This window comes from Chrysemys picta, chromosome 24 (genome assembly GCF_011386835.1).
Source record: "Chrysemys picta bellii isolate R12L10 chromosome 24, ASM1138683v2, whole genome shotgun sequence".
Classification (NCBI taxonomy): Eukaryota; Metazoa; Chordata; order Testudines; family Emydidae; genus Chrysemys; species Chrysemys picta.
This window is the reverse complement of record NC_088814.1, coordinates 9,585,357-9,606,184: the sequence shown is the minus strand read 5'-3', so window position 1 is coordinate 9,606,184 and position 20,828 is coordinate 9,585,357. Positions and strand designations below refer to the sequence as shown.

The 20,828-nt window shown below is 45.4% G+C and overlaps 1 protein-coding gene across 4 annotated transcripts in view; it reads left to right on the top strand.

Moving 5' to 3' along the window:
- LOC122172549 (uncharacterized) overlaps window positions 1-20,828 on the top strand; it is a 67,207-nt gene that overhangs the window by 27,315 nt on the left and 19,064 nt on the right. The window contains exons 2-3 of one of the 4 annotated variants that reach the window (XM_065577504.1): window positions 2,010-2,080; window positions 3,426-19,429. The exons of 1 other annotated variant lie outside the window; for it this stretch is intronic. In XM_065577504.1, the coding sequence (XP_065433576.1) occupies window positions 12,082-13,107 (1,026 nt within the window). In that variant the 5' untranslated portion in view covers window positions 2,010-2,080; window positions 3,426-12,081 and the 3' untranslated portion in view covers window positions 13,108-19,429. Of the gene's footprint in view, window positions 1-1,960; window positions 2,081-3,425; window positions 19,430-20,828 lie in introns of those variants that run through there. 2 more of the 4 variants (XM_065577502.1, XM_065577505.1) reach the window with 2 other exon arrangements.

Sequence of the window (20,828 nt, the reverse complement as noted above, 5' to 3'; positions counted from 1 at the left end):
GCAAGGGAAAGAATCTGGATAACTCTGTCTTCTGAAAGCGAAGTGTGATTAAAAAGCATAATCCACTGTGTATATTTGCTGCTTTGTGATGAAAATTGTTAGATCTTAGGAAATGATTATATTAAAACCTGCTTTTCTTTTCTCAAGTGTTATGAAGCTTTGGTTTTAATACAGACTGAGCAGATACATTTTTCCAAAGGATATTTTCAGGTGTTTGGGGACCTCTAAAATGTTGGTTTAATTTTTTGATCATCTGTATATTGTGTCGTGAAAGTATTTGTAAATTTTCCAAGTAATGAATGGCCCAATATTTTTAAGCTCTGTATAAAGAAGTTTTAAAGATAGAATTCAGAAATAAATTCAGTTACTGTATCAAAAATAGCTCAACACACTCACATTTGTAATTTCTTCCTTTGTTGAAATGTAAGAGCTCTTTGGCCTCCTTTCCCCCTGCACCAACTTTATTTAATCAACATGACTTACACGTAGATTGGAAGCAATTGCAGTAAATTGAGTTCCCATACTATTGGCTAGTCCAGTTGGCCTCCCATATAATTCGTGTTGTTTTGTAAATTATATTTTTTAAAGTATTGATAGCTTTGCCAGCAAGATACCATAATTACAGCAAAAAAATAAAGCTGTCACTCAAAAATTAAACAAAATTAAAATCCGTGTGTATTTTTACCATCGCTTTTAAACAGGATGGCTACCACCAACCATATGTTCAGAAATTTCAAGTTTTTAATAAAAGCTTTATCAAGTAACCACACATTATAGCCAGATGAATGTTTAGCAAGATGTAGTGAATTACGTGTTGCAGTATCAAATGCTGGTGTAAGAATTGTTAATCTTCCTTTATTTAAAATAGGTTTGTCATATTTATGGTTTTTAATGGATATGTCCTTTTTTCCCTTTGCTAATAAGGATTTGTGTGGTGGTCTGAAATTTTTGATTTAGCATGTAAATGGCATCTTGTAAAGGAATTGTAAAGTGAAACACTATAGACTGTTAACAGAGATAGTAATTTAATGAGTATTGGTAGTTTTTGGACTATGAGTTAGACTATAATAGTTCAGAATAATTATGATTTGTCCATGTGCTTCAGTGACTTCTTAGACTAAGTACTTGTACTAGTTCAATCCTAATAGTTTATCTTGTAGATTGGAATGACGCTGGTCAAATGTATTGCAGTCAGGTAAGTCAGCCTCTTTGTTGGCATGAGTGAAAGGAATAGGAGAATAGAAGAGTTCTCCATATAAGAAAGCTGTGTATAAATGGCTATCATGAAACCAATATTTCTGCCTATACTCAGGGTATTAGAAGTAATTAAAGTGAACTGTTTTTAAATGGTTACTTCATCCTTAAAGTGACACAGTCAACTTGAAACCTAGTCAGTTGAAAAAAATGTTAAAATAGTTTTAGGTGCTGCACCTCTCTCTCAATCTTGCTGCCAAATGTGGTTTTACAGTTTAAAATATTTTTCTCTCTGCTGCTGCTATTTGAAAACCTCTTTTAGCTGACTGCTAAAACAACATAGGTAACAGACTACACAGGGGAAATAATGGAGTTAATTACAAAATGCTAGTCAGAGATAAAGTAAGCAAACTGGAAGAATTGAGAGATTTTTCTTTGAGCTTTAACTTATCGCAATCTTGAATGCCATAATAATGGTATGTAGTGTAGTTGTAGCCGTGTAATCCTATCGCCTGTGGAGGAAACACTTTTCACAAAATGATCCCTCATATATCAGTCCTCATCCTTAACGTAAACCTGTACAACACTTTGGCCTTGTCTACACTACCAACTTTTGTTGCCAAAATTGCCATTTGTCGACCCAAATGGTGAGTGCGAACACGCTACGAGGTGACTTTTGTCGGGGAAAATGCCTGGTTTTGGCGACAAAATACATCCACCCTCACGAGAGATTTGTCTTTTTTCCTCTACATTTTGGTCAACAAAGTGCAAGTGTGGACATCACTCTTCATTTCATCACTTTAATTGGCCTGCAGGAGGTGTCCCACAATGCCCAATGTCCTGACCGCTCTGATCAGCACTTTGAACTCCACTGCCCTGCAGCCAGGTAAGCAACCATCCGCCTCTCCCCCTTAGAAGCCCTGTGAATTTTTGAAATTCTATTTCCTGTTTGCTCAGCGTGGAGAGCTCTCATTGCATCTTCCCAGGTGACCATGGCAGGTTATCGCAGCAAACGCTTTCCTGCTTGGACCACTGCAGAGTTGTTGGATCTGCTCAGTATATGGGGAGAGGAGGCTGTGCAGTCCTAGCTGCCCTTGAGCCGTAGGAATTGGGATACCTACGGGCAGATTTCTTGAGGCTTGTGCGAAAAGGGCTATGATTGGGACACGCTGCAGTGCAGAGCAAAGATAAAGGAGCTAAGGCAGACATACCATAAGGTGAGGGAGGCAAACCGTCGCTCAGGTGCTTCACCTAAGACCTGCCAGTTCTATAAAGAGCTGGATGCTATCCTCAGTGGTGACCCCACCTCCATCGCCAAGAGCCCTGTGGATACTTTGGAGGGCACAGAGGTGGAGGAAAGAGGACCTAACCCAGAGGACAAAGTTATTGATGAAGAGGTGGAGTTAGATGAGGATGTGCAGCTCCCAGTGGGGTTGCTCAGTGGGGCAGGCAGCCAGGAACTGTTCTCCACTCCAGAGGTGTCTAGCCAGTCTCAGCAGCTGCTCTCTGGCAAGCAAGCAGCAGGAGATGAGACTCCTGATAAGTGGTTGTGGTTTGTGTAGTGTGGAGATGGGTTCAGGGCATAGAAATATGGGAGGCTGGCTGTGTTTCTGTGAGCTGCACATTTCCCTGCATAACTAATCAGTACGGCGGAACAGGATGTTGATGCACGCCGAGGTCTCACGGGAATCCTCCAGAGAGGTCTCCAGGAAAGTACCTCCAGTTTCCTGGAATTACTCGGTAATCCTCTGCTGAAGGGTCTGGGGCAGAGCAGCTGTGTTCCTTCCCCCATTGTAGGAAACTTTCCCATGCCATTGGCAATTACTTGTGCAGAGACCAAAGCAGCACATAGGCGAGCTGCATAGGACCAGGGAGGAAGCCACAAGTATGGAGTAGATGTACCCTCGTTTCTCTGTTTACTCTTAGCAGTGAGATGTCTGCTAGAATTACCCCAGTCTGTGGAAAAGTGTGGGAGAATTTTAGAATTTGTTCCCTAGAGTGCTGCACCATGACCCTTGCAAAGAGTGTGCTCTTTTCCCCATGTAGAGCTCCTCCCTCTCCCCCGCGCCAACACTCACTATACTTTGGGTGTTCGCAGAGATGTGTGCCTCACTAGGGTCAGTGAGAAAGTGATGGCAATGTTGCAAAAGGAATATTTAACAGAAATGTTTCAATGCTGTGCGTGAATTTAACAGTCCTGCTTCTGTGCATTGTCCCCTGTGCTTCACCAGATGTGGCCTTCAGGAACACCCCATGCACCCCGACCGAGCGTCTCTGCCAGATAAGAAAGTGCCCAAGACACAGCAAAGAAGACATGTTCCGGGAAGTCCTGCAGTGCTCCAATGCAGAAAAAAGGGAGTGAAAGGCGTGCTGGGAAGCCAAACGGCGGGACAGAAAGGAGAATCACGTGTTTGTTAAGGATGCTTCTGAGCAGATGCTTAAAGTAATGGAGGAGCAAACACAGATGCTGAAGTCCGTAATAATGCTGCAGACTGAGCAGATTAGTGCTCGACCTCCACTGCAGCACATTCAGAACTCTTTTCCATGCCCCCCACAAACTCTGCCTTCACATTCCTTTCCACCTTCCGGGACTTTTCGGTTTCCCCTTCACTCATCCCACTCAGACAACTTTCACAATGGTAGCTGGAACCTACACACAGCTGTGATAGTCTGCCCTCTCCTGGTTCCTCCTTTCCCTTCAAGCATCTGTGTGTTTGTGTGTGCTGTTTCTTGTGCAATAAAAGCAAACTTTTATAATGGTAAATCATCTTTAATTTTCTTCTACAAGGTGAGATTGCAGGCATCACCAATATATGCACAGGCATTTTAATCACTTTATTGCAGGAATATAAGGCCACAAATGTCATCATTGCCCCATAGGAAAACTACATGTAATATTACATTGAAACAACTCAGACAGAGATATGTTACTGGTGGTCATTATCAAAGTGCTGCCTCAAACCCTCCCTGATGTGAATAGCTCCCCTCTGGGCTCCTCTGACAGCCCTGGTATCTGACCACTCAAAATCAGTGGCCAAGCAGTCTGCCTCGGCACTCCACCCCTGAGCAAACCTTTCACCCTTAGCTTCACAGAGATTATGCAACGTACAGCACGCGGCTACAACCATAGGAATATTATCCTCAGTGAGGTCCAACCTGCCATAAAAGCATCGCCAGCGAGCCTTTAATCTGCCAAAGGCACATTCAACTGTCATTCGGCACCTACTGAGCCCGTTGTTGAACTGCTCCTTACTGCTGTCCAGGTGTCCTGTGTAAGGTTTCATGAGCCGTGGCTGTAAGAGGTACGCAGGGTCCCTCAGGTTCACTATTGGCATTTCAACACCTCCCACTGTAATCTTCTGATTAGGAAAGAAAGTCTCTGCTGGTGTTCCTGAAGATGCATGTGTCATGGACCTTCCCAGATCACCCTGCGTTGATGTCAGTGAAATAACCACGGTGATCCACAAGTGCCTGTAACTCCATGGAGAAGTACTCCTTCCTATTGATTTACTCCATTGCAAGGTGGTCTGGTGCCAAAATTGGAATATGTGTGCCATCTATCACCCCTCCACAGTTAGGGAAACGCATTTCTGCAAAGTCATCCACTATTTCACACACGTTTCCCAAAGTCATAGTCCTTCATAGCAGGATGCGATTTATTGTCCTGAACACTTGCATTAACGTGGTTGGGTCATTACAAAACCTAAACCTAATTTCCCCAATACTAAGTTCCCCCTACTGTTACTTACACCTTCTTGTCAACTGTCTGAAATAGGCCACTCTCATTACCACTTCAAAAGTATTTTTCCTTCCTTGGTATCCTGCTGTTAATTGACTGACCTCACACTTGGTAAGGCAATTCACATCTTTTCATGTATTTATACCTGCGCCTGTATTTTCCACTTCGTGCATCTGATAAAGTGGGTTCTAGTCCACGAAAGCTTATGCCCAAATAAATTTGTTAGTCTCTAAGGTGCCACAAGGACTCCTCATTGTTTTTGCAGCCCCAATGGTTGACTTTCCTACTCCAAATTGATTTGCAACCAACCGGTAGTAGTCTGGAGTTGCCAGCTTCCACACAGCAATTGCCACGTGCTTCTCTACTGAGAAGGCAGCTCTCATTCTGGTGTCCTTGCGCTGCAGGTCTGAGGCGAGCTCCGCACACAGTTCCAGGGAGGTGGCTTTCCGCATCCGAAAGTTGTGTAGCCACTGCTTGTCCTTCCACACCTGCATGACGATAAGATCCTGCTATTCAGTGCTTGTTTCACAAGCCCAAAAGTGACTGTCTACCCCAAGACCTGCTCTGTGAATGCCAAAAGCAATCTAAAGTTGCTCCTATCCATATCATGGAGAATGTCGGGCGCCTGCTTGTTTTCTACGGTTTGGAACTTCATGATTAACTGCACTGCCATCCGCGATGTCTTCATGACAGTTAACAGAGCATAGGAGAGCAGTGTAGGATCCATCCCTTCTTACAAAGATTCCGGGGTGCACAGCAAGGAAGCGCTGTTGAAAAAATGCCGCGAAAAAAAGCCGGAAGCCCATGGAGTTCTGGGACAGAAAGCAGTGCATCACAGGACATTTAACACTGTCCCAAGATCCTCCGCGATCCACTCTGTTGTCCCACAACACCTAGCAACACCTAGCATTGCTCACACTGTCGATGATGGTGCCCCCACTGTGGACGTAATCTGCCGACAGAGGGAGCAAGTGTGAACACAAAATTGTGGTTTTTAACATGTCGACTTTTGGATGTCAACATCACTTTTGTTGACACAAATTGGTAGTGTAGACATGGCCTTTAAAAGAAGCCTGGGAGCTTAAATGCATTACTCTGCTAGACACTAAAAATAATGGACTGAACAGAGACACTGGATTTATGACTTATTTAAACAATCAGTAACCTACTAACCTGCTCTTTTTGTTCTAGGACTGCAGAGGTGTTAATGGGCATTCTACCTTGAATTGTCCCTTACCATATGTGCTAACTACTTATGTTAAACAATCAGTTCTACCTTGCATTTTGCTGTGACTCTGGAAGTTCCTTTCCCAGACCTGAAGAAGAGCTCTGCGTGGTTCATAAGCTTGTCTCTTTCACCCACAGAAGTTGGTCCAATAAAAGATATTATCTCACCCATAATAATGATAGGTAAAGACATTTTAGATATAAGTGATTTTTAAATGTCTCTGTAATCCACCCTGTTGTCCCTAAAGTTTGCCTTAAATAAATGATTGGCTAGCAGCTCCATGGTTAGTATTATGTTCTAACATACGCTTAAAATGCACATGAATTCATGATTTTTCTCTAAAAATAGGTGACCAATCAGCGTGAAATTTCAGAGAGTTATTTTTTGTGCCCTTTTAATTTTTCGATGTAGTTATTGTTCTTTTTGTCTTAATTTTTTTAATAGAAAGTCTTTTTGAATTTGGGTTCTAGATAAAAATTTTCCTTGGCAGTCCTCCTTTTATTGACCAATATCTTAAAAAAAAAAAAAAAAAAAAAAGTACATACAACACTGGAACTCCTGGGAGTCACAGCTGAACATAAATGTGTTGGCGCTCAGGGCAGTTTGCTGGGCCCTTGAGGCTTTCATCCTATCATTGCAACATCAAGTAGTACGAGTCCTGTCAGACAACACCACAGCCATGTACTACATAACAAGGAGTAGCACACACTCTACCCTTGGCTCAGAGACAAGAAAACTTACATTCAGCTCAGCATCTAGGAGGAAAAAACAACGTGCAAGTGAATTCAGTCAGCAGAAAGGCTTAGAACTAGCACCGATGGTCCTTGAAAGCAACAGTCTCTGTCTTAGTCTTCAGGAAGTGAGGATGTGGACCTGTTTTCATTCAGTACATCAACAACTGCATGGACCAGATAGACACAAAAGGTATCTACTTCTCTGGTAGATTAGTCCCAGAGACCTTCTCATTCCTAGAATGCTGCAAAAGATGAAGGACAGAGCAAATGTCATTCTGGTGGCCCCATCATTGGCAAGACAACATTGGTATGAGGACGTTAGAGCTGTCCAGAGAACCACCTCTCTTTTCGGCTCAAAGTTTCTCTTGATCTTTTAGCAAGCAATTGATCCCATTGCAAACTGGAATGTCTACAATTTTAGATCGTGTTTAGAGCAGGTTTGGGCAAACTGTTTGGCCTGAGGGCCACATCTGGGTATGGAAATTGTATGGGGGGGGCCATGAATGCTCACGAAACTGGGGGTTGGGGTGCAGGAGGGGGTGAGGGCTCTGGCTGGGGGTGCGGGCTCTGGGATGGGGCCAGAAATGAGGAATTCAGGGTGTCGGAAGGGGCTTCGGGCTGGGGCAGGTTGCGTGCGTGTCTGTGGGCTCCGGCTGGGGGTGTGGGCTCTGGGTGGGGATGCAGGAGGGTGCTCCGGGCTGGGACCAAGGGGTTCAGAGGGCAGGAGGGGGATCAAGGCAGAGCATTGGGGCGTGGGAGGGGGTCAGGGGTGCAGGGTCTGGGCGGCGCTTACCTCAAGCAGCTCCCAGAAGCAGCAGCATGTCCCCCCTCCATCTCCTGAATGGCAGCATGGCCAAGCAACTGTGCGTGCTGCCCCATCTGCTGGCACCATCCCTGCAGCTCCCATTGGCTGTGGTTCCCAGCCAATGAGAACTGTGGGGGCAGCGCTTGGGGCGGGGACAGCGTGCGGAACCCCCCTGGCTGCCCCTACGTGTAGGAGCTGGAGGGGGGACATGCTGGAGCATGGAGCGGAGCAAGCCCAGGATCCCACTCCCTGGCGGGAGCTCAAGAGCCAGATTAAAGTGTCTGAAGAGCTGGATGTGGCCACTGGGCCGTAGTTTGCCCATCCCTGGTTTAGAGCCTCAAGGACTCTGTCTTTTTGTTGGAAGTCCACTTAGCATCTATATTGGCATGCCCACAAGCCTTTTAAGGAGAGTCCAATTTTCTTGCTCCCTACAGTTGCCAGACTCTTATAAAGGATTTGTCAATGCCTTCCCTTATACAAAGGGATTTCCCTCTTCCTGGAGCTTTGATCTATTTCTAACAAGACTGATAGGATTTCCCTTCAAACCCATTAGGCAGGGCTGGCTCCAGGCACCAGCTAAGGAAGCAGGTGCTTGGGGCGGCCAATACAAAGGGGCGGCACTCAGTCCGCTATTGGGGTGGCACGTCCGGGTCTTCAGCGGGAGCTGCTGCCGAAGAGGAAGAGAGGGAGTGAAGGAACTGCTGCCGAAGAATGGAGCAGCGTGATTGAGCTGCCGCCGTAGTGCCGCCTATCGGCTTTTTTTTTTCTTCTTCCCGCCGCTTGGGGCGGCAGAAAACCTGGAGCCGGCCCTGCCATTAAGGAGCAGTCTTTTCAACATCTTTCCTTAAAGACAATATTTCTTATTGCCATTACCTCAGCAAAGACGGTTAGTGAGCTGGAAGCTCTGATGGTCAGTCCACTAAAGACGGTGGGCCACGAACCTAAACTAGTGATCAGAACCCACTCTAGCTTTATTCCAAAATGTAGCATTTGACTTCCAGCTTTCAGAGAGAATTTCTTTCCTTATGCTCTTTCCTTGACCCTGTTCCCATCCTGCACTTTAAGAGAGCGCTGTGCTTTTAATCTAGAAAAGGAAATCTTTTAGAAAAATAAAACAGTCTAGTTTATGGCGAAGATGTTCTCCCTGGCATCTAAGACAGAGACTTTCTTAGTGGATTAAGAACTGCATAAAACTGTTACAAAGTAGTTAGTGGCAGTGCTTGAGGGTTAAGATCCTAATTCACAAGAGCCAGTGGTGTCTCCATGGCTTGTTTTAGGCACATCCCAATAGTGGAGATCTGTAGTGTAGCAACCTGAAGTTCGATGCATGCCTTCACCAAGTATTCTTGTTTGGATTTAGTGTCACTCTCCATTGCCTAATTTGGGGGAGCAGTTGTACAGTTCATGTTTTACTAAGACCTCTTTGTCCACTGTCTATTTGTGGGGGTGCATTTCTTACTACTGTATTTGCTAACAAGTAGGAATATATACAGGCCTTCTAAGAAGAAAGAGAGGTTCTTTGAGAGTTGCCTCCATGCACTCCTTCTTCACTCCTAGCTTCCTGTCCACTTTGAAGTCCTATGTGTCCTCAACAGGTTCAGAAAAATAAGCTGAGGCAATTGGTTAAATGCACACCCTTTATATAGATTAGGCCAGGGGTTCTAGGGACAAATTTTTTGGGCTCAGAATGCGGCCACCAGCAAGAGTTGGTGGCCGGTGTCACACTTTTTCCTAAAATACTTAATTAGCTATAGGAAACCCAAATAAATATGCATATATACATGTCCAAATCATTGTAATTTATTTATTGATAGCTAGTAAATCTGTTGTGAAAAGTGATATTAACAAACATACAAGTATCACTTTTCACAGCAGACTTACTCAGTTTGACAAGCCTCGGGACAAGTTAAGTCCTGGATGGAGGGTCGGGGGAGGCAGTGGAGGCCAGGGGAGATGGGGGTTAGGGGAGGCAGCGGGGGGCTGGAGCCTGAAGTTCTGCTGCCAGAGCCTGAAGCTTCACGGCTGGAGGATGGGGTCCAGGGATGGAGCCCGAAGCCGTGTGGCTGGAGTCTAGGGCCTGCCATCGTACAGCCATAGCCTGGGCCTGGAGCCCGAAGCCCCATGTCCAGAGCCTGCCGCCCCACCACCCCAGGGCTGAAGCCCAAAGCCTGAGCCCCACTGCCCCTGGGAATATGAGGAGCTCATTGGCTGCCTGCTCTTACAGCATTGTGCCCTAGGTGACTCCAGAGGGGGGCAGGGCCCAATCCCCGCTGGTAGCCCCAACAACCAAAGAAGTGCATCCAGGAGCAACAGGGAGGGGGAGGAGGCACTACTTTGCTCTCCCCCACATCCCAGCCCGTGGCCACAAGAAAAGCCCCTGATGGCTGCATGCGGCCACAGTGGCCGCATTTCAGAAATGCTGGACTTAGGCTGTCTGACATAATACACTGTGTGAGGGTACTCATGCACTCCGCCTATGGACTTGACTTTGAAAGAGGGTTTCACATGTTCACTGGTAGGAGGTTCTATTCTGCAAGTGTGACTGGACATGGGTGACTCTTGAAGTACAGTTTCTGTTAGGTAATTGCTCTTCTTAATATATTAACAAAGTTATTTTAGACTTTTTTTTATATATATTAAACAAGGGGCAACATTTTCAAAAATAGGAGTGAAAATTTAGGATCCTGAGTCCATATTTAGGCACTTAAGGGGAGCAGGATTTTCAAAGGTGACTAAGTATTTTAGGAATACAAGTCCCATTGATTTTAAACTATAAACTCTGATAGAAGAGTAGACTGTAGACTAGACCAAACAGTATTCTTAACTTTTTCCCTGATTTGTCCTGGTATGGTCATAGAATACCCATAATTGAATCTACATAAGTGAAGTTTAGATCTGATTTAAAACTTAAGTAGTTTGGTCTGATAGTTTTTGCACACTTGCTCCTTTTTAGTGTTCATACACATGTAGCCTAATTTCAGGGATTCCAGCATCTTTTTGGAAGTCTAATATAGTTGTAGACTTATATGGCTGTCTCATGAATCCTACTGAGATAATGCACAGAAATGTATTATGTATCTATCTCCTCAATCCATTTCAACATAGTAAACTAATTTTTAAATTAATTTTGATGAGGTGTAATTTATAGTAAGCTTAATTTTTGAGAAAGGAGGTTGTAAATTCAAATTTCCTTTAAAAAAAACCTTTAAAAAATAATCAGTTTTTATGTATCAATACAAATTGGCTTTCATTTTGTATTTCAAAACCAACTACTCTTTAACTTTTTTAAATAAAGAGATTTGTGGATTTTTAAAAAAAATTACAGTGTTAGAAACTGGATACAATTCCCTGTGATGTTTAAAACTGTTTTAAACAAGCCAAAATTTCATCTGAAACTATTGTTTTTGATAATATCCTTTTTACATATATTCTAACAAAATAATATCTTTATGTTGGCAATTGAGTTTCTTTGCTTACATATACTGGCAAGCAAAACAAATGAGAGGTACTTCTGATACATAAAACATTGATTTGTTATGTTAATAATAAGCCGAAATCATTGTTTTTTTGTCTAGTGTTAATGCAGTGCAAGAGACAAAGCGAATAGTAGTACAATTTTACTCTTCACTAATATCCCAGCATTCCTCAAGTTTTAACAGAGGTCCATTGTATCTGAAGTCCTTTTGACTTCAAGAAAAAATATTGCACAAATCTCAAAGGGAGAAGAATCTTATTGAACTGATGATAATATGAATCAAAAGAAGACGAATATCAGAATGACCCTCGATGAAACAAAATTTCTGAATTTTTAAGTGGGGCTTACCATGGAGACTGTTATACCACATTAACATTAGGGGGTGCTGCAGTTACAATTAGTTCACACTTAATTCTTAACATTGTTTGCATTATATTAACTTGAGTTGTTCTGTGTTGCAATCAGCTGGTTAGTAGTAGTCTGAAAAGTGGTTCAATCATCTTGATCCACCAATTGGGATCTGAAAGCTATACTACCATGTGGATAGCAAAATTGTTTTTGAATCTCTGTAATCAGATGCTAGATTGACTTGTAATTGCATGACTTTAAGGGTATGTCTACACTATGAGAGTATTTCGATTGTACTTAAATCGAATATGTGGAATCGATATTACAAAGTCGAACGTGTGTATCCACACTAAGGACAGTAATTCGACTTTGGGAGTCCACACTAACGGGGCAAGCGTCGACATTGGAAGCGGTGCACTGTGGGCAGCTATCCCACAGTTCCCGCTGCCCATTGGAATTCTGGGTCGAGCCCCCAGTGCCTGCTGGGGAAAAAATGTGTCGAGGGTGGTTTTGGTTTTTTCTGGTGAGTGACAGCGCGGACGCCACAGCACTGCGAGCATGGCCGTTGTCAACACCTCGCAGCTTATCATCCACCTTTTCCAGAGGCAGATGCTGAGAAATCGGGAGAGGAGGCTACGGCAGCACGGTGAGGACATGAAGTCTGAGAGTGGCACAGACCTCTCGCAAAGCACGGGACCCCGTGCAGTGAACATCATGGTCACAATGGGTCATGTTGATGCTGTGGAACGGCGATTCTGGGCCCGGGAAACAAGCACGGACTGGTGGGACCGCATAGTGCTGCAGGTCTGGGATGAATCACAGTGGCTGCGAAACTTTCGTATGTGGAAGGGAACTTTCCTGGAACTTTGTGAGTTGCTGTCCCCTGCCCTGAAGCACAAGGACACCCGGATGCGAGCAGCCCTGACTGTCCAGAAGCGAGTGGCCATAACCCTCTGGAAGCTTGCAATGCCAGACAGCTACCGGTCAGTTGCGAATCACTTTGGCGTCGGCAAATCTACCGTGGGGGTTGCTGTGATGCAAGTAGCCAACGCAATCGTTGAGCTACTGCTGTCAAAGGTAGTGACCCTTGGAAACGTCCAGATCATCATAGATGGCTTCGCCGCGATGGGATTCCCAAACTGCGGTGGGGCTATAGATGGAACTCACATCCCTATCCTGGGACCGGACCACCAGGCCAGCCAGTACATTAACCGAAAGGGCTACTTTTCAATGGTGCTGCAAGCACTGGTGGACCATAGGGGACGTTTTACCAACATCAACATAGGATGGCCGGGCAAGGTTCACGACACTCGTGTTTTCAGGAACTCTGGTCTGTTTAGACGGCTGCTGGAAGGTATTTACTTCCCGGACCAGAAAATAACTGTTGGGGATGTGGAGATGCCTATAATGATCCTCAGGGACCCAGCCTACCCGCTAATGCCCTGGCTCATGAAGCCCTATACAGGCGCCCTGGACAGTGGAAAAAGAACTCTTCAACTACCGGCTGAGCAAGTGCAGAATGATGGTGGAGTGTGCTTTTGGACGTCTCAAGGGGAGATGGAGAAGCTTACTGACTCGCTCTGATTTCAGCGAAACCAATATCCCCATTGTTATTGCAGCTGGCTGTGTGCTCCACAATCTGTGTGAGAGTAAGGGGGAGACCTTTATGGTGGGGTGGGTGGTTGAGGCGAATAGCCTGGCTGCTGATTACGCCCAGCCAGACAGCCGTGTGATTAGAAGAGCCCAGCGGGACGCACTGTGCATCTGGGAGGCTTTGAAAGCTGGTTTCCTCAGTGAGCAGGGTAACCTGTGACTATTAAGTTTGTTTAAAGAGAAGCTGAACCTGTCCCCGTTTCTTTACCCACTTACTGTTGTCTATCCTCTCCAGCTACATACCCCGTTCGCCCCCCCCCCTTCCAACACACGTTTAAAAATAAAAGACATGGAACTTTGTTAATGAACACCGTTTTCTTTATTATGCATTTCGCGGTAAAGTGTTGAAAGTGGGACGCCGACTGTGGTGGGTAGCGGGCATACTGATGGAAAGAATGCTTCTAAACTCGAGGAATGACAGGCTCCTGCTAATAGAGTGGTCCGCAGTGGTGGACTGGTTGTTTCAACGGAGCCTGGCACCCCTCCTTTTCGGGACTCTGTGCGTGGGGGCTATGTGACTTTGTGGCAGGGGAGGACGGTTACAGATCCCCTGCTGCGTGGCTTTGTGATCCAGGACAAGGACCGCTGCATAAGATCTCTATCCGCCCTCCCCCGCCACAAAGTCACATGGCACCCCCACACAGAACATGAAAACCACCTACCAGACTGACCAGGGTGCCTAGTGACTGCAATGTGTGTGTGACCTTCTGCTGAACCTGCCCCCGTGTCTGTACTCTGGTAAAGGTGACTGTCCTCTCCAATTACCAACCCCCCCCCCTTCAAACACAGTCTCCCCTAAAAGAACATGATGGATACAGTAATTAACAGAAACGTATCTTTTATTATCAACTACACACTTAGGGGATGAAACTGGGACGGGGGCTTGTGTGAAGCGGAAAGGAAAGGACTTACCAAATTTTTGGGAATGAGAGCCTTCTGGTACTTGAGCAGTCTGCAGGGGTGGAGTGACAGTTTTCACAGCCCCTGCTGCCCCTCCTTCTTGGGACTTTGGGTGAGGGGGGGTATGGGACTTTGTGGCGGGGGATGGCGGTTAGAGAGAGACTGCAACGGGGCTCCGTCCTCCTGCCTCCGGTCCTGCAGAACATCCACAAGTGCCGGATCGTGTCAGTTTGCTCCCTCATTAGTCCAAGCAGCGTTTGAGTCGCCTGCTGGTCTTTCTGCTGCCACCTCTCCTCCCGTTCGCTGTGTGCTCGCTGGTATTGCAACATGTTCTCCCTCCACTGGGTCTGCTGTGCCGCCTCGGCTCGGGAGCAGCCCATAAGTTCTGAGAACGTCGTCCCGTGTCCTTTTCTTTCTCCGCCTAATCTGCGCCAGCCTCTGCGAGGGGGATGCCAGGGTAGGTCGGGAGACATTCGCAGCTGTGGGATGGGAAAAAGGGAGTGAATTCCTCACAAAGATAATTTTTTGTGAACAATGAACATAGTATTTCTCTGTGAACAAGCCCATGCACAGCACCTATCACATGCACGCTAAGGACAAGGTCGAATTTTCGGCCTTCGCATTCAGTGCCTGGGGTCTTGCAGTGGAGATCAGACAAGCGGGGCAGGACAGCGGAATTTGGGTAGCAGGCTGACATGGTAAGCCGTAGACTTTTGGCTGCTGAAAACTTAAATTATAGCTGTGCCCTCCTTTCACGTTCAAATCAATGGTCCTATTGTTGGCCAGTTCCTGCTGCCGGCAATCCGTCAAGCATGAACTCTGCCCCTTTCCCACCCCCTCGCGGCTGTCCCCAGGAAAGATCCCTGTATGCTGCCCCTCTCCCGCCTCCACCGTGTGGCTGTAAACCACCGGTGAGAGTTCTGTAAAGGAACAGGCAAGCAGTCCCAATAGTAACATTCCCCTAATTCTAAGCAGGTCACCATGAGCGACATCACTCTGCTGAGAATTTCTGAGACCGAGAAAGAACGCACGCTGCGTGAAAGCCAGCAAAAACCAGGGCCGTGTGCCGCCATGCTCTGCAAGGCAATGATCCCAGAGTACTTGATGATAGCCTGGTGAGGAAAAGTTTCCTACTACGGAGGACACAATAAGGCCGCTGTCCCCAGGAACCTCATGCAAAGGCTTTCCAATTACCTCCAGGAGAGCTTCGTGGAGATGTCCCATGAGGATTTCAGCTCTATCCCTGGACATATAGACCTTCTTTTCCAGTAGCTGCACTGGCAAGGACTAAAAAGTAGAGCGCCTAGGGCAAACAAATCATGAAAAACCCATTGATAATATTCCTGTTCTGTTCAAAATAAATGTTTACATGTTTAAAACACTTACTGACTGATCCTTCCCCTGGGTTAACGCCTTCCGGGTTAACGCCTGGGGACGGTTGGTAGGGGATCTCTGTGAGGGTGATGAAGAGATCCTGGCTGTCTGGGAAATCAGCGTTGTAAGCGCTGTTGACTGCCTCGTCCTCCTCCTCACCTTCCTCATCTTCCCTGTCCGCTAACATCTCCGAGGAAGCGGCCGTCGACAATATCCCATCCTCAGAGTCCACGGTCAGTGGTGGGGTAGTGGTGGCGGCCGCACCTAGAATGGAATGCAGTGCCTCGTAGAAACGACATGTCTGGGGCTGGGATCCGGAGTGTCTGTTTGACTCCTTGGTCTTCTGGTATGCTTGTCTCAGCTCCTTGATTTTCACGCGGCACTGCGTTGCCTCCCGGCTGTATCCTCTCTCTGTCATGGCTTTTGAGATCTTCTCGTAGATCTTTGCATTCCGTCTTTTAGATCGCAGCTCAGAAAGCATGGACTCATCGCCCCACACAGCGATCAGATCCAAGACTTCCCGATCAGTCCATGCTGGGGCCCTCTTTCTATTCTTAGATTGCATGGTCACCTCTGCTGGAGAACTCTGCATCGTTGCCAGTGCTGCTGAGCTCGCCACGATGTCCAAACAGGAAATGAGATTCAAACTGCCCAGACAGGAAAAGGAATTCAAATTTTCCCGGGGCTTTTCCTGTGTGGCTGGTCAGAGCATCCGAGCTCGGACTGCTGTCCAGAGCGTCAACAGAGTGGTGCACTGTGGGATAGCTCCCGGAGCTATTAGCGTCGATTTCCATCCACACCTAGCCTAATTCGACATGGCCATGTCGAATTTAGCGCTACTCCCCTCTTTGGGGAGGAGTACAGAAATCGAATTTAAGAGACCTCTGTGTCGAACTAAATAGCTTCGTTGTGTGGATGGGTGCAGGGTTAATTCGATTTAGCGCTGCTAAATTCGACATAACCTGCTAGTGTAGACCAGGCCTAAGTTTCTCGACTTCATCTGGGAGCAATGGCGGAAGTGCCTGCCTCACCAGTATCAAGAGAATGAGTTCTGTGCCTGATATTTCTTCATTACAAGACAACAGAAGAAGCTAGTACCATTTTGAATTTGAAATGACTTGGCAAGTATGGTGCAAGTTCAAGTTTTGTATGGTGACACTAGTTTGCATAATACTTTCTTTAACGTCAGACAGTTAGTTCAGGACTTGTGAATTAAAGGATGTGTATTTTCTAATATGTATAAGGCCACCTCACAGGAAATAGTAGAGATTTTACACAGACAAAGATCTTCCCAATGTATATTTCTTTTTGACCTATCCATTGCACCACAAGTTTTTTCCAAATGCTTTGTAGTTGTGGCAGTTCACCTGGTTAATAAGATCTCTGTCACCAAGCTCTGCAGACTATCTGCTCTGTATTACAACTGGACATAAGGATCAACGAAAAATTTGTTTACCCAAGCGATTACAGGAGAACCTCAGAGTTACGAGCACCTTGGGAATGGAGGTTGTTCTTAACTCTGAAATGTTCATAACACTGAACAAAACGTTATGGTTGTTCTTTCAAAAGTTTACAACTGAACATTGACTTAATATAGCTTTGAAACATTACTATGCAGAAGAAAAATGCTGCTTTTAACCTTCTTAATTTAAATGAAACAAGCACAGAAACAGTTTTCTTACCTTGTCATTTTTTAAAAACTTTCCCTTTATTTTTTTTAGTAGTTTATTGTTTAACGCAGTACCGTATTTGATTTTTTTTGTTCGTTTGTCTCTAGTGCTGCCTGATTGTATGCTTCCGGTTTCAAATGAGGTGTGTGGTTGACTGGTCAGTTCATAACTCTGGTGTACAGAACTCTGAGGTTCTACTGTATTTTCATAGGCACCATCATCTGTTCCATAAGGAGTAGAGCATATTTTCCCAAAGGATAGATTTTTAAAGATAACTTGTACCATCTTGTTAACCAAGTCACAGGTGCAAAACACAGGTGGTTTTCTCTGACCACAAGAAAGACTCAAAACCAAGTTGAGCAGAACATCTGTCACTTGATTATACGGGGTCTGTAGACACCTTGAACTGAGTTCATCTAGCTTCCCAAGGCCTTTTTTTCTGGACATCAGGGAGAAAGTGGGTCACTCCTGGTACTTCACCACCTTAATTCGTGGAGTACTCTGATCCTTTGTCAGACTCAGAGGTGGACTTTCAAGTCTCACATTACCAAGAGCCTGAAGCTTCCTCCTCGTCCTGTTTTTGTATTTGTTGATGTGAATCTGAGAAGAGTAGAGTCAGAGATTGGGACACTTGGACCAGACACAGCTGGGGCCTAGTACTGTACCAGGCTCTTTATTGGCCATATTGAATGGTCTTGGGGATGTCCCCAGCATCCTGATCAGCTTTGCCACTGCCTCAAGAAAGTGGGTCCCTATAGGCGAAAACTTTTTCACGCCTATAGGGTTAAGCAAAAACAGTTGGAGGAGCAATGTGGAGCAATGTGGTGTTAAAGGCAACCAGCCAGTCCCCAACTCAACCCTCCCGTGCTATCCATAGCACTCTACTGGGATAACATCCAAAAGCAATGCATCACAAAACTTTATGGCTAAAATTTGAATAGTTTCAGGTTTGTACATACCTAGTATCTATCCTTCTTTGAGAGTTTTCTAAACCAGGAGATGCATGCTGTGCTGGCCATTTATTTACTAATTTAAAGCACAGAACACCTATGTTGTAGTTTTCTATCTACTTTTATAAACTAAGAAAGGCAATTTGCTATTTATTTATTGCTTTCCCGATATAGCAGAAAAGCAGGGGCAGAATCAGTTAACTTATCAGTTATCAGGATCTTATTACAAGATCAGAATTACAACCTTTACTTGACTACCCCACATCAGTGGCGTAGCCAGGTTCTAACATCAGGGGGAGTGAGCACATAAAAAAAGGCGCCACCCGACATATTAAATTACTAATTACATACTTTTAAATTCGTTATATTTATTTTGTACTTAAAATAAAAACACAAGAATGATATTGTTTTACAAGTACGTTAGCCCACTTGACAAATTTTATTGTCCTTGGGTCTGGCTTCCATCCCCTGTCCAACAGTTGCAGCTGTCTGGAGGTGCTGCCTTCCAAACCTTTACTCATTCACACCTCGTTCATTCAACAGGGCAGTTGATTAAGGGGTGGGGGAAAACTTAGTCTATTCTTAGCAAAGAGACCTTTTTCTTCTATCTTATTCTATCCTTAGGGCTATAACATTATACCAAGGGCAATGCAAAGTTTCTACATGAGGCTTTGATCCAAAGTTTTCATATACCAAGGCTCATCAGTACAAGGTTTCTATAAGAGGCTTTGATACAAAGTGTCATGAAAACAGGTCACACGTGGGTAGACCCACTACAAGGTTATATGAAGAGGCACAATGTAAAGTCATATGAAAATTATCAGAGATTTATCTACAGAAGCCCATCATTGGGGAATCATTGTGGGGAGGGAGAGGGTTGGCTGGCTGGCCCTGCTACTCTCCTGTTCTACAGGAACAGAGGTGACTGTAGGTACCAGAGCCATCAATCCATCACCTCTCTCCAGTGTGCCATTCAGTCAAAAAAACAAAGCAAAACAAAACCCACAACTTTTAAAAAAAAACCTCCCAAGTTCCATTTATTGCAGCAAAATGTCTTCAAAAGATCAGACAAAGGTATTACCAGTGACATGCGCAGAATATCAACTACAAACCCATTCGGGGAGGCAGTGAGCAATTCCAAGTGGCTGAAGGCTTAGTTCAGAGAGGCAAGAGAGATGCCTGAGGGCTCGAATTAGGTGTCTGGGTTTTATTGCTGGAGCCTACATTGTGCATAAAAGAACCTGTGGCGAGAGGTGCTGGGGAGCACCCCACAAACCCAGATATGCAGGGGGACTGCATGATATGTGAGAGGGATTCAGTGGGGACCAGGCCATCTTCTGTGCCAGCGTGGGGGAGGGGGCTGATCCTGGATGTATTTTTAGTGGAAGGCGGCGGGGGGGGGGGGGGGGGGGGGGGGAGAGATCAGATTCACTCATCTATGGGTGTAACCATTGGGTAGGCTGTGGGAGTGCAGTGCCCCCTAGTGGCTGGTTCCACTTATTCACAGCCAATGAGGTAGTTCCCTTGGCTCAAGGGGGTTGGTACTTGTGGGGCTGCAGGTCCAGGGTACAATCTCTGCGATGGGGTGGGGGTATTTTAAATATAGCATTTAAAGCAGTCAGTCCTGCTGCTGCTAGAGAAAACTCAGCTGCCATCTTGGAAAATGTGGGGTGCAGACATGATCTCTGGAGCATTTCTCATTCTTAAGGGGGCATCTGCAGCTTAGGGGATGGGCTTCTAGATAAGGCAACAGACTGGGTCTTGGGAGATGTAGGTTCAGTTCCTGCCTCTGCCACAGACTCCCTGGGGGCACCTTGGATGAGTCACTTTATCTCTCTGGGCCTCAGTTCCCTGTCTGTAAAATGGGGATAATACTCCATCCTCTGTCTGTTTGGAGTGAGGGGACTGTCTCTTACTAGCACAATGGGCCCTCATCTAGCTGGAGCCTCCAGGAGCTACCTTCCTAATACCAGAAGGGTTTTTCAAGACCGTATAGGCCCCCTTCCATAAAGGTGACCTGAATGAGTGGAACAAGAAGGGATCAGATGGGGTGTAATCCAAAATTCATTTGCCACTTGTGGTTGTTTTGCATGTCTAGTCATATTTCTGCATTGCAGTGTCCAGACTATACGGAGTCTCAGGATATTTTTATTGTTGTACTTTTTAGCTGTCTCTGCTAGTTTTAAGAGTTTTTCTCAGCTTGTAATAATATGAGAAACTCAAATTCTCTTGGCTTCCACCTCGAGAAGAAAATTAGGGGGCTGATCCTGTATTTTTTGTGGAACCAAGACTCTTGTTGAAATATGTGGGAGTTCTGAGTGCATGGAGAATGTTGGATTGGACCTGAAATGAAGGAGTGAACACAAATCCCCTTGCTGAACACCTTGAAAATCCAAAGAGGCTAATATAAATAATGAGCTTTTGACTGGGGTATGGGTTATATTTCTTCCAACCAGATTGCAAATAAACTGGACTGCAATCGAGAGGTCAGCTGTGCCTTGATATTTTCTGACATGGTGGCTAACTGTGTTGTCTGACACCAGGATCATTTTTAACTTCTCTGCTGCACTGTCACCAAGCATCGTCCTACAAATGTCACTTGCGGCTGGGAGAACCAGTTTTGCCCCAGTTGTGTAAGGCTTTTTATTCTTGGCAATGTGGTATGCAACTTGATATGATGCTTTTAAAGCACTTGCAGGGGTAGAGACCACATTTTTCATTGTGTTTTTTTGTTTATTAATTTCTTGTAGTTTTCGTT